This window comes from Sus scrofa, chromosome 15, assembly GCF_054392235.1.
Source record: "Sus scrofa isolate SSC_HxYL_T2T_F1_AM1 chromosome 15, Sscrofa_HxYL_maternal_Yorkshire_Landrace_v2.0, whole genome shotgun sequence".
Classification (NCBI taxonomy): domain Eukaryota; kingdom Metazoa; phylum Chordata; class Mammalia; order Artiodactyla; family Suidae; genus Sus; species Sus scrofa.
Window position 1 is genome coordinate 66,637,044 of NC_139397.1, and position 14,457 is coordinate 66,651,500.

The following is a 14,457-nucleotide window of genomic DNA, read 5'->3' on the forward strand; positions in this document are numbered from 1 at the left end:
GAAATATTAAAACAGGCAAAGGAAGAGCAGATCTTCTACAGGATACTTTTATTTCTACAAAATGACTCCAGGTGAAATCCTCCAGAAATCACCAAAGCCTTCAACTACAGAAAATAATATAGAACAAAAGCACTGATAAGAACTACAAAGAAAGGCAAATAGTAAGAGAGATCCACTGTTACACCAGGCATCTACAATGACATATTACCTAAATACAAGAGGGAACATTTGCAGTAGAACAATGCGTGTTTTACTACTGCCATCCTTTTCAAAAATTTCCATGGAAGTGCTTCTAACAGCTGTATTACCAAAGCTAGTAAAGAGAAAAAGACAGCAATAATTAGAGCAGAAATAAATGAAATAGAAAGTAGAAAAACAATAGGAAAATGAAATGAATTTGCTTTTTAAAAAAGTAAACAAAATTGACAGACCCTTTGTTAGACTAAGAAAAAAAGATTCAAATAAACAAAATAAGTAATGAAAAAAGAGACATTGCAATTGGTGATACAAAAATGAAAAGAATAAGAGACAACTGTGAACAGCTGTATCCCAATGAACTGGATAACTTAGAAAAAAATTGGATGAATTCTTAGAAACATACAACCTATCAAGATAAAATCATGAAGAAATAGAAAGACTGAACTTACCTAAAACTAGTATGGAGACTGAACCAGTAGTCAAAAACCTCCCAACAATTAAAAGCCCGGGACCAGATGGTTTCATTGGTGAATTCTACCAAATATTTGAAGAAGACCTAACACCAATCCTTCTCAAATTCATCCAAAAAAATTGAAGAAGAGGGAGCACATCTAAACTCATTTTACAAGGCATAAGCCAGACAAAGACAGCATAAGAAAAGCAACAACAACAACAACAAAACTACAGAGCAATATCCTTGATGAATATAAATGCAAAAGTCCTTAACAAAATACTAGAAAACTGAATTTAACAGCACATTAAAAAGATCATGCACCATGACCAAGTGGGATTTGTCCCTGAGATGCAAGAATATTTCAACCTATGAAAGTCAATTAATATTATATGCCACTTAACAGAATAAAGGATGCAAATTACATGATTGCATCAATAGATGCAGGAAATATATTTGGCAAAATTCAACACCCTTTCATGATAAAATTGTTCAACAAACAAGAAAGAAATTATTCAACATACAGACCATGAAAAGTCTGCAGCTAACATTACACTCTATAGTAGAAGAAAGAAAGCTGTTTTTTGGTTGTTGTTTTTTATTTTTTCCTTTTTTGGCCACACCCATAGCATACAGAAGTTTCCAGGGCTGGGATAGAACCTGAGCCACAGCAGTGACAACGCCAGATCCTTAACTGGCTGAGCCACCAGGGAACTCCACAAAGTTTTTTCTCTAAGATCATGAAGGCAAGGATGTCCATTCTTTTTTTTTTTTTTTTTTTTTCGTCTTTTTGCCTTTTCTAGGGCTTTCCGTGGCCTATGGAGGTTTCCAGGCTAGGGTTCGAATCGGAACTGTAGCTACCGGCCTACGCCACAGCCACAGCAATGCCAGATCCAAGCCGCGTCTGCAGCCTACACCACGGGTCCTTAATCCACTGAGCAAGGCCAGGGATCGAACCCGCAACCTCATGGTTCCTAGTTGGATTTGTTGACCACTGCGCCACAACGGGAACTCCAAGGATGTCCACTCTTAACCAGTTCTATTTAACATAGTGCTAGAAGTCTAGCCAGAGCAATTGGGGGAAAAAAAAACGACAGGAAAGGAAGAAAAAGGATAAAAAAGAAAAGGCATCCAAATAGGAAAGGAAGAACTAAAATTGTTCCTCTTGTTGACAGCATGATTATAGATATATAGTAAACCCTAAGACTCCTTAAGAAAAACACACTATTAGAAGTACTAAATGAATTCGGTAGACTGCTAGGACCCAAAAAGAATGCACAAGTATCATTCGTATTTTTCTTTCTTTCTTTCTTTCTTTCTTTCTTTCTTTCTTTCTTTCTTTCTTTCTTTCTTTCTTTCTTTCTTTCTTTCTTTCCTTCTTTCTTTCTTTCAATATGGAACGCTTCATGAATTTGCGTGTCATCCTTGCATGGGGCCATGCTAATCTTCTCTGTATCATGCCAATTTTAGTATATGTGCTGCTGAAGCGAGCACTCAGTCATATTTCTGTACAACTAACAACCAACTATCTAAAAGGAACTTGGGAAAACAATCCCATTTATAATAGTGGTACCTCATATTATACTTCATGTTTTTTGCTTTTGTTTTTTTGGGTTTTTTTAGTGGCTGTTCTAGGATCTCCAACATATATCTTTAAGTTATCAGAGGCTGCTTTCAAATATTATGCAACTTCACATACAGTGTAACAACTTATAACAGTATGCTTTCCTCCCTGGAGTTTATGTGCTATTTTTGTTACACACTTTGCTTCTATATATGTTATAAACTCAGCAATACATAATACATTGTTACTACTTTTGCTTTAGACAATTATCTTTTAAAATGGTTAAAAATAAGAAAACGTGTCTTTTATATTTATCTTCATTTTTACCATATCTGAGTAGCTTTACCTCTTTGTGTAGATCCAGATTTCTATCTGCTGTCATAGTACTTCAAACAAGAAAGCTTCCTTAAACATGGCTTGCAGTGCAAGTCTTTGGCAAAGAGTTTTCTTAGCTTTTTCTTTTCTGAATAAGTCCTTATTTTTATTTTATTTTATTTTATTTTATTTTGCCTTTTTAGGGCCACATTCGGGGCATATGGATGTTCCCAGGCTAGGGGTCAAATCAGAGCTGCAGCTGCCGGTCTATGCTTAAAGAAGAGAATATAAAATTGTATGTGTATAAATTGTATATAATTTCCTTTTTTTCAAACTTATACATAAGAAAATGTCTGGAAGAATATGTATTACAAAATTATATAAAGTGGTCATATTATTGTTTTTATTTCTTTTTCTCAGTTGTATTTTCTAAACAATTTTTTACATTAAACAAGCATTATTAGTGTACTAAAATAATAATATTATATACAATATTAAGTACTAAAGCAGTTGCATAGTATCCACTTGGCTTGGTTTATGTTTTCCAAACATAACCGTGTGAGTGAGTTTATGCGAGTTCTCGTTGTTCTTCCCGAGGAACAGAGAATTATATTCAAACATTCCCTTCCTGGATATAATTTTAATTTGTGAGCCCTGCCATCTGTGTGAGGCTTGTTGCATCATTCCTCACTAGAGGTTATTTTTCAGCCTTTCAGCTTTGGAATAATTACCACAGAACTAACCTTGAAGTTATCACCTCTGATAGCAAAAGAAGGCAAGGTCCTGGGAACCTGGATATTTTCTAAACCTGCATAGTGAAAGCCAGAGAATCCAAAGGAATGAGAATGGGGGTAAAAATATTTATCAAGCTAAAACCTCATTTCAAAAGGTCAGAAGCCCGTGTGAGTTCATTAGGTTTTAACTAACTCACTAAGGCCTTACCCATTATCACGGTGTGGTTCAGGGAGAACGTTAAATGAAATGGTGACTTCAGTCAATAGGGCATGTCCCCTGTCTTGAGAGAGAGAGCAAGACAGGGAGGGAGAGAGGAAAGAGATAGAGAGAACACAGACACAGAAGAAAGCCACCCGGAGCCACAGACACTGACACAAGGGTCTTGGGCAGGCAGAGTTTACAGAGATTTCATTTTTAATTTTTAAGACTCAATCCAGGAGTTCCTGTGGCGGCTCAGCAGATTACGAATCTGACAAGTATCCATGAGGATGCGGGTTCCAACCCTGGCCTCTCTCAGTGGTTTGAGGATCTGGTGTTGCCGTGAGCTGTGGTATAGGTCACAGATGCGGCTTAGATCTGGCATTGCTGTGGCTATGGCATAGGCCGGTGGCTGCAGCTCCAATTGGACCCCTAGCCTGGGAACTTCCATATGCTGTAGGTGCAACCCTAAAAAGCAAAAAAAAAAAAAAAAAAAAAAAAACCAACCAAACAAAAAAAACTTCAAGACTCAATCCAAATTCCGATCTTCCTAAAATTTTCCCTAACCTCTCTTCTATCATCATTGTCATACTCTCGTCTTCTTACTATCAGGGCTGGCTATGTATGTGATACTATCTCAGTATTACTTTGAATTGATGTCTTCAGTATTTTACTTTGGTTGTTACTTTTGTTTTCAGTTTTATCACAAAATCATTTTGTATTAAAATTTATATAAGTAACATTCAAATATGTATTCATCAAAATGCAAAATAATAAAAATTCACATTGTTGAGCACTTACTATATGTCAGGCATTTAAAAAAACTTTACAGGTACTTATTTAATTCTCACAACAACTCTATGAGGTAGCTAATGTTTTTATCTGCATTTTGCTTGAGGAAATCAGGGTACATAAAGTTTAAATAACTTGCCCAGAATGTCACCAGAGCTAGAACTCTTAACCTCTATATTACACTATTTCTCATTAATAAAATAATATGAAATAAAAACAAGGATGTCTATGGGAATGGTACCTACACAATTATATTGAGACAGCCCTGCCTCTGTTATATTCTGGTCATTTGTCTTTCTGGACCTTTATATATTCATTTTCAGGTTCATTTACATGCATAAGCACTGGGTGTGACTCTCACTCCATAAACTGTACAACTTTATGTATCTATAACTGAACCTAATTGGTCTTAATTTTTCTTATGACAGAATATATATATATATATATACACACACACACACACACACAATATTTTTTTTGGCCAAATCTATGGCATGTGGAACTTCTTGGGCCAGACATTGAATCCAAGGTATAGCTTCGACCTACACAGCAGCTACTGCAACACCGGATCCTTTAACCCACTGCAGTACTTGGGGATTAAACCTGTGTCTCTCTCAGTAGTGACCTTAGCGGCTGCAGTCAAATCCTTAACTCACTGCGCGACAATGGAATCTCCTTTCTTAATTCCTTGACATTCTTTCTTGTGTTGTGTGTAGGCTCTACAGAGTACTACATCATGAGAACTATATGGGACCACCATTCTGAGACACAGAGTAGCATTTACAAAATTAATGCTGTAGAGATAGGCTTACCTGATCTCATGGTGGTGGAGGGAAGGTCTCAGGACCCAAGCAGCATCTTGTAAGTCCTCACTGGTCTCTGCTTAGGACTGCCTGTTCTGAGCCCTGGACTGTGTTTGAGGATGAAGTCTGCAACCCATGCATGCATAGAGTCTGTCTTCCTGATTTCATCATGGCCTGTTCTTCCTCCCAGGCAATTCAGCCCCACCTCCACTCAGGCTGGCATTCGTCAATACTCCTGAGATCGTCTGAAATCCTTAAGAGATCCCAAGTCTGGATTGTCCACCCTTGCAAACCAGAATGGTTATGATGCTCCTTTTGACCGCAGCTCCATCCTGCCCATCGAGATTCCCAACCTTCCTCATCAGTGAGTCAGCGTATCCACTGGCTTCTTGGTTTCACAGGATTGGAGGGTAATTCAAGTCTTGTAACTTTAATACTCTCTCTGTAACTACTTAAATTCTGTTGTAACCAAGCAATATAGCCATGAGATTACCTTATGAGAAATTTCCTCATCACAGTTGACCCACTCCTATCACCACCACACATAGGTTTCCAAATTTAGTGTGGAGCAATGTTTTACTCTTCAACTGAACTAACATTCTGGGATTTGAACTGCTGAAGAAGCCACAGCTTACTTCTCTGAAGCTTATTTTCCTCCTCTATTTGATCTACTCCAGATTCACCACATGGGCGTGGCAAAGATGGGCATTCCATTCCATTTTTCTTCTTATCTGTTACTTTCTTTACATGATAGTTCAGTTCCTTTCTGCACTGGCATTTACCTGTCACTATGCTTTCTGAGATCATGAAGTACCCAGGGAAGAAACCAAGAGATCTAAAAGTGTTATCTCTCCTAGAGTGAGATAAAAGTTTTTCATGGGCTTATTATATAGGAATTACATGCTAATATTCCTTTTTTTATGATTATGGGTTTTTTTTTTCTTCTTAATTATAATTGTTTCATGTAGATTTATTTTCATTCATTCACTCAACAAATACATACTGAGGCTAATACTTTCCAAAATGTGTGCATGGTGAAAAAAAAGAACAAAACAGAGTTTATATTCTTTGGGCCATTTTTTTTTTTTTTCTTCTGCACCTGTGGCATGTGGAAGTTTCTGGGCCAAAGACCGAACCTGTGCCACAGCAATGACTTGAGTGGTCTCAGTGACAATACTGGATCCTTAACCTGCTGTGCCACAGGAGAAGTCCAGAGTTTATGTGCTCATGAAACTTATAGTATCATAGAAAAGGAGAAATTAACTGAAAAAAGCAATGGAATAATCACACTTATTAATGTATTATTCCAAAGCGAGATACAGTTTCTGAGTAATGGAAATAATAATTGAGAAGGAGTAATGAAGAAATTTAACAAAGACAGGAATAGAAAGGAGGGCTTCTCTGAGGAAATTTTATTTAAACTAAATTTTTGTAAATATTTTTCTCAGTCTCTTACTGTGTTAAATATGTATGGCATTTCATCTCAAAATCATATATAGTCAGATAACATCCCTACATTTGCTTTAGAAAATTCAAAATATTGGAAAAGAAAACCTAACAACATATAATATTTCAACATATGCTAAAAAGGCTTTGATAAAGTTTGTATAAGACTTGAATATTTCTCATTTAGATTATTCCTCAGTAGTTTTGGTTTGTTTTATTTGCTTTTTGTACATTTTAATATTTTTATTTTCCTATTGTATACAGGAGCTTTTAAATTACATTTTGTAATTGTATAGGAAAGTTATTGAGATATATATACAATTTTGCCTTAGGCACTGTTTTATAACTAATTTGTAAGCACTAATTTTTTTTGGTTAATTCTTTTGGATTTTCTTCATAAGCAGACAGTCTATTATATCTTTATCTTGTCATATTGCATTGATTTAGGCTTCAAGTACATTGATGAATTAATAGTGATAACAGAAGAAATGTTACCTTTATTACTCAATGTAGTTGGAAGGAATTGTAAGGTTTCACCATTACATGTGAGGATTGTGATATGATTCTTTCATATAATCTTTATCAAGATGGCATCTATGGCAGCATCCTTTTGCTATCTATTGAGGAATCTATTATTATCAAGAATGGGAGTTGCCTTTTATCAAATGCTTTTTAATACATGAGGTAACCATATATTTTTCCTTTTATATCTTATAAAGTAGTAAATCACCTTAATAGATAAGCATATATTTTGTAGCCTGCATTTCTGAGGAAAGGTCTCCTTTGTCATGAATTATCAGCCTTTCAATATTGAAAGAGTCATGGAGATTTTGAAAACCTGTGACTGAGTTTGAGCTTCCTGTAGGTACCTAACTCTGATCAAGTCACTTAATTTTCATTAGCTTTAGTTCCCTCAAGTGCAATATAAGTAAATTCCACCCTATTCACAAAGTAGCTGTTAAGATTAGATGAAATCATAAAATTCTTATATAATAAAAAAGTTGTGTAATGTCATTTATGACTTAAGGTATTCAAGAGAACTGAGTGTTTATTCTTATATCCCCCAGATGGTAAGCATGAGCCACTTAGTGTACCATTAATGACGATGAACTAGTGCATGTATTTTTCATTTTATGCATTTCTCCCTTTTTTCTGGTGGCATTGACTCCATCCATTGAAGAGATGAGGAGCCCAAGACACATGGGACAAGTTAATTTTCCCTAAAACTACATCATTGTTGTAAATGCTGTCATGGCTTTGTTTGAGGGTTCGGGGATACTAACCAAGAATTCCTGATTAGTAGTTCCTGCTACTTCTTCAAGAATAAAGTCTCTGTTTTGATAGGTAGAAAGAAAATGGCCCGTGGGATGATATTTTGAAGGTTGTCCACTAGATGGCATTATGAGCCTATCAGAATTGTTTTAACCAGGCATTTATTTACCAGTTAAATACTAATTAAAGAAAGATATTAGCACATGGAAATTAGTGATATTAGCACTATCTTTGAGAAAGCTGTTTGTCTCCTTTGTTTGAATGTCAGCTAAAGGTAGCACTAATACAAAGCTATCTAGAGACAATGTTGTTTAGCCTTCATTTCAAAGTAATCACCTCCATAAGGAAAATAATTACACTATAGCAAGTGGAACAGATACACTCCCAGAACAACAAAAAGTCAGTGAGAAATTCTATCCAAAAAACTAAACATATTTTTTGTTCTCAACTGAATTGCCTAAACTCTTTGTGAGATAAATGAATTCCAAGAGAGTTTAGATAAGTATATCAATGACAGGATTAAACTTGGCTTTGAAAGGAAGCTGGGTAGGATGACAATGCGGAAATAATTTTAGGTTTAACTCAGAGAGGGCTGCTTATTTTGTCATCTCTTTGGGCTTGCATTTGGCAAGAGAACACTTAGATGGATGGAATTCAGATGGTAATAATAACAAATACTATAATGATTAAATCTCATGTTAATTCATATTAACTATTATGACAGGAAGTAACTGAACTTAAAGCTAGGACTTCTTTGTTGGGGACACTGATCATAGCATTTACTTACCCTAAACTAACACTGGCTTTCTGGTTTATTCTATTGCTCTCCTATAATCTCATGTACCCCCTCCACACATCTTTACTTCTTCCCATATACCTTTGCAGGTTTCCCCAATGTTCAAAAGTAGAGCATCCCTATGGAAACTTCTGCAAGCCACAGTGGTGTTAAGCAAAGAGGCAATTACCCTAGGACATATCTTGCTAAAGGAGGCACAAGGTATATGATGATAAACCTTATGTGCACACATACACTTCAAAGCCACGATGGCTTATTGCTGAGCGTGGTTCTGGGAAAGGAGCTTGGCTGGGCCACTCCCCCTGCTCCCAGTGTCTGCTGCTTCTACCAAGTCTCAATGCAAAACAAATGCCGGACACTGTTTTTGTTTTTGTTTTTGTTTTTTTTTGCATTTTAGCATAAAAGCCCATATTCTCTTCGTAGTTCTATAAGAGAAAATAGATACTAATACAAGTCTTTCATCAAAGCAAAGTGGAATAATGTGAACTTTCAAAAAGAAGGGGATGCCTGCCCACACTCTCATACTATTCTAAAGAATGAAACACTTCTACTTCTCTTAAATCACTTGAGAAAGAAAAACACTCCCAACTTGGAAATTCACACTACTCCAAATGAAATACAGGGGTCTGTGGGTACCATTTGGGATCAGGGTTAGAAATACTGTCCCCAGTACACACATATTACATCAGCTGTAAGTACAGCCTGTGGCTTGTCCTCGGTCCTACTTTGAAAGTCCTCAGTATCCTATATTTGAGATGATTGATCACAGGGATCTCTTTACAACTGTGAAATGGTAGACCTTTCATCAGCAATGATTTCATAAGTCATAAACATGGACATGCCTGATAAGGGAGAGACCAATTTCTAATGGCCAGGGAGTCTTAGGAAAGAAAAAAAAGAGCTACCCCAAAGCCACAGGGCATCGCAATCCATTATCTAGAGCCGAGTTCTGATAGAAGAGTTCATAGATGATAAGGATACTAGGAAAATATATTTAAATCATTTCCCTGGGTCAAAATTTTGGCTTCAAACTTTATTTCACAGTCCTGAGGAATTCTGTCTTCACAGTCAGTAAATGGTCAACAGTTAAGGCATGCCACACTCCTGACATCAACCCAAATTCAGGTAGAACAGTCTTAGTTAAGTGTTGAGTCATGCTGACTACAGGACAGCAATTCAGGGGGGTGGGAGAGAGGATTCGTGCCCTCACAGAAGTCATGTGAATAACAATAGCTTCATTCTAGGACTGGAGAGCTCTCTAGGTTCCTAACCAATAGGAGAGACAGAAGCTGGAACTGCCCCCCTTTAATTCAGTGGGAGAAAAATGTTTGGAATGTTATTTGCACAGCTCTGACCTCAATTCAATAGGACATGCCCGGGCAGGTGAGACAGAACCCACGATTCTGCAGGTAGAAGTCTCAAGGGTATTCTTTTAACATTTCAATTATAGGAATTCTTATCATGGGATAATGTTCTCATCTACACAAGGTGAGACTATAAGATAATGTGATTCATGTAACAAAAACAAGCGTTAACAGAACCAGTGCATTCAGATAAATGTGGGCTCTTGATTTAAATTTTGGAAATAGCCAAAATGTAGGTAGCTTAAAGGCAAGCAAGGGAGAGAACCTCTTTAAAAGCTGAATAACTGGAAAGATTGAAGCTGCAGTGCTCAATCTTTTTTTTTTCCCCACATAGGAGCTTCTTTTGGTTTTCACAAAGGAAAACTGAGGTGAGGGTAGCTTGAGATTGTGAGTCGTTATTTGTGATCCGATCATGTGTGTCTCCAAAATTAGACATTCCATGAGAAAGAATGTCCAACTTGGATAATCAATTCAATAGACCTTGAAGAGACTCTGTACATGACAATTAGATATGCTAGTTGAGGATGTCTTATATCTAAAGTATTGATATTTTGAGTCACATTCCATCATAAGAAATTCCAAGGAGCCTCTGAATTTATCCTATTTCTTCTGGAATTTGATTGTTTAAAAAAATAAAATCCTATGCTTGAGATATATGGTTTGAGATTACTTTTTATTAATGTGAACTCTGCCTTATTCCTCCCATTTAGGATAACTGGATTTGGTTTATAGGACACATGAGAAAAGAAAATTGATAAGCAACCTTTGTTAGGTTGAGATCTTCTACAGAGAATTGACTTAGTTTGGTCTCCATCTTCTCCAGTGACAAAATCACATGATTAGGATTAACGGTGCAAAATGAGTGATTTGAATTAGACAAAGAAAAGTTTCTAGACAAAACTCTGAGCCTTCTGCCCTGATGACCCAGGAATAGGAAATGTGATATATAGCAGCCTATCCAGAGAGCTTTAAATTCTATGTTGCCCATTTTCAGGAGGAATATTGACTTTTCCACTGGAGTGTCACCATGAACAGTGTTTATAAATTTCAAGCAAGTCACATTGCTTATAGAGCCTGAGAACTTGGCAGTCTCAATCAAAAATATAAGCTAAGGATATCTGGGAAATCAAGGAAAGCCTTCCTTGCAAATTTTAGCAAGTCTTGATGTAGCTTTGAGTTATATATTACCTATATCATCTATTGTAATTAGCCATATATATGACCTGTAAATGTATATATGACATATATGTACACATAACATATATGCATTATATGTATGTGTTACCTATGTGAAAGGGTATTTGGAAAATTTTTTTCTCAAGAAAGTATTTCTATAGATTTGCACATGATTTTTTCTTGCTCCACAATTCTGTATTTCTCTTCTTATTCAAAATACTCTTCTGTATAAAAAAGGGACTAAAATGTGATTTTCTTCCACACCAAAGGAAATTAGACCATCTATATTATAAGTGTTTCTCTCATTTCATCCTAAGACAAAGAACCTTCAGGAGCAGGAGTGAAGAGGCACCTGGAAAGAGGTACACTGGAAAGAGTCTTGAAATGTGGGGCCTAGTTCCACTTCTGCCTCTGAGCAGCTGCGTGCCTTTGGGCAAATCACTTGACCTCTTAGGGCTTCAGTTTCTTGGTCTGTAGAATGTGGAGTTGAACCAGAGATTTTAAAGGTGGTAGGTTTCTACCCAGTGTGCACTGTAGAATCACCTAGTCTTTGAGGGAGGTGAGTTCCTTGAAATAGGTGGTGGTGTTTTGTTTTATTTTTTGGCCGTGCGCCTGTGGCATGCAGAAGTTTCCAGGCCAGGGATGGAACCCTAACCACGACAGTGACAATGCTGAATCCTTAACCCACTAGGCTACTAGGGAACTCAGTGATGGTGTTTTAAACCAGGAGCTAACCACAGAACATGGCACATAGTTAAGGTTGCCAGATTCGGCAAGTAAAAACACAGGATGTTTGGTTAAATCTGGATTTTAGATAAACAATAAATACATTTTTAACATGTGTATGTCCCATATATCTATCTGATGATCCTACACATAATAGGAAGTCAAAGTTTGTTTGTGGAATGAATGTACATCATTAATGGTGGGAATTTTGAATAAAGAATATTAAATGTTAGGGGGTTTGTGTTTCAGTAGTTCTTCAGTCATACTACCTGAGGAGCCTCTTGTTCTTTTTTTTTAACTTTATCAGCTTTGATTGGAGTACTTTTTCATCCTTTGACAAGAAGGATAGAATGCTTTAGGCTGTGAGTAAAATATACCTCCATAAAATAGCTCAAGCGGTAAGGAAATTTATGGATTTAGTTGAAAGAGGTCTGGAGCTAAAATGATATCATTAAGGACCCAAGTATTCCCATCATTTTTCTGCTGAAACATCCTGGGTGTGTTGGTTTTCACCTTCGTTTTGTCCCTATGGTTGTAAAGTTCTGGTGCATCTCCATAGACCGTGCCTTTGTATAAATACATTTAGAGGAAAACAGGTAACACAGTCCTGAGTTACACATGCCTCTTTAACTAAAGGGAAAGAAAAATCTTTCCTATGGACTTCTACCCCCAGAATACTTCCTCTTCAAACTCACTGGCCAGAATTGGATCACGTGTCCATGCCCTCACCCACAAGGAGGTTGGAATGCAAATTTCAAATGTTTCGCTTTTTCTGGGAGACTGGTTCTGTAAGGAAGGAAAAGTGGTTGGGAATAAATATTGTTGAGGCAACTGTATCATCCTTACGTATCACATCTAAGACAAGTCTTTTCTTTTAAATGACACCAGTACATGGATGGATTCTTGGCTGGGGGACTGGTCTGAAGGAGTGGTGAACACGTTACAGTTTTAGGTGTCACTCTTTTCAAGGGTTATGTTTTAAACCCTGACCCAAAAACAGACACATCTCTGTTGGTCCCAACATAGCCCTTTCAATGTGTTATCCTTTACCCAGAAGACTAGAACTTCCAAAGTTCACAATCACTTTCCTTTTTGCCCAGAAAAAAAAAAAATTTAACTTGAAGAATGCCTTTTCTTTTCCCCATTATTCACCTCAATTTTTCATCCTAAGCATATGGCACAATATCCCATTGAGTATATGCACAAAAATCTTAGGAGTTCCCATTTTGGCTCAGTGGAAACGAGTCTGACTAGAATCCCTAAGGATGAAGGTTCAATCCCTGGCCTTACTCAGTGGTTTAAGGATCTGGCATTACCATGAACTGTAAGTTTAAGTTACAGATTCGGCTCGGATCTGGTGTGGCTATGACTGTGGCATAGGCTGGCAGCTGTGGCTCTGATTCGACCCCTACCCTGGGAACCTCCATGTGCCATGGGTGTGGCCCTAAAAAGACAAAAAAAAAAAAAAATCTTAGAAGAGCTGGCAGAATCCTCAGAAGAGGGTTTCTTTTGGTTGTTGGAATTCATCCAAATATGTTCATTCTTAAGTATGTTCTTAGAAGTAAAATAATACAGATAATAATTTTCTTTCAATTGCCCAGGAGTGCCCGAGATTCTTAAAGCACTCTGCACGCTGGTTTTAACCTCCCATCACTTTGGTCAAGTGAAGAAGGCCAATATGTATGTTTCAGTGTGGGAAATACTTAACTAGTCTCAAGACCTGCAAAAGAGGTTTGGCCCTGATTTTCACACAATGTTATATGCTTGTGTTCACCATATAAATGGGGTGTATAACTGGGGTAAATTCTTTCACAGTTCTCCTAAAGCACAGCTATTAAAGTGTATTTTCCCAAAGCCTACATAAAATTCCGAGTGGTGTACAAAATAAGTTTTAAATGCTACATGTGGAGGAAAAAAGAAAGGAAACTAGTATTTAATAAATAGTTTTGTCCTTCCAGACATGAGGCAAATGTCTGACATCTTTAATTTATATAATCTTGAAAACAACTTTTTGAATTATTTTACAGGCTATTGATTCATCCAAGGTTATACAATCTAATGAACATCAGAGACAGACTGAGGATTATTGCCAAAGACCACTTCTGCAAAGGAAACGCTGTGGAGTTTTTTTATAAATACGCACTTGATAAGGTAGTTTTTTTTCTTAGTCTATCTTTGACTGTCTATTAAAATAGAGTTTCTGCTTAGGGTTGAACTGTAGAGCAGGCTTTAAATCCAAAACAGCACTCTCATGATCATTAGCAGGATTTCCAATCAGAGATATTTTCTTCAGAAAGATTTGCACATTTTCTCCTGTCCACCAGTAGGGATAGGCATATCTGGAATTTACTGAATTATGCATTCCAAGCAGAGCAAATCAATCATTAATTACTCTCAGGAAGAGTGTTCAAAGTTCTCTTCCTTCTTTGGGTGATGGGTTAGAATAGTGAAAAATGAAACAAAAGGAAAACCCTGGGCATTTAGTATCTGATTCAGCATCCCATTTGTTACAGATTCTTTAATTTCTACACTACTTCACCCTTTCCCAAGAGTAAAGAAGGGGAAGGCTATGGATTTGGGTATTGAGAGAACAAGTCGCCATTCAACTTTCCTGACCTAAG

General features: G+C 36.8%; 1 protein-coding gene and 1 non-coding gene across 44 annotated transcripts in view; one reads left to right on the plus strand and one right to left on the minus strand.

Moving 5' to 3' along the window:
* The window catches only part of FUT10 (fucosyltransferase 10), a 429,533-nt gene that overhangs the window by 270,782 nt on the left and 144,294 nt on the right, over window positions 1-14,457 (plus strand). For 31 of the 43 annotated variants that reach the window (XM_085000164.1, XM_085000131.1, XM_085000142.1 and 28 more), the window contains 2 exons: window positions 5,247-5,466; window positions 13,864-13,987. Coding sequence is in view for 12 of the 43 variants with exons in the window: in XM_085000119.1 (XP_084856245.1) it covers window positions 5,247-5,363 (117 nt within the window). In the remaining 31 variants the exon portion in view is untranslated. Of the gene's footprint in view, window positions 1-5,246; window positions 5,467-13,863; window positions 13,988-14,457 lie in introns of those variants that run through there. The other 12 variants (XM_085000150.1, XM_085000122.1, XM_085000138.1 and 9 more) reach the window with 2 other exon arrangements.
* Window positions 2,038-2,143, minus strand: LOC146395883 (U6 spliceosomal RNA). The gene has a single exon (XR_014830660.1). It is a non-coding gene; the product is annotated as a U6 spliceosomal RNA (small nuclear RNA).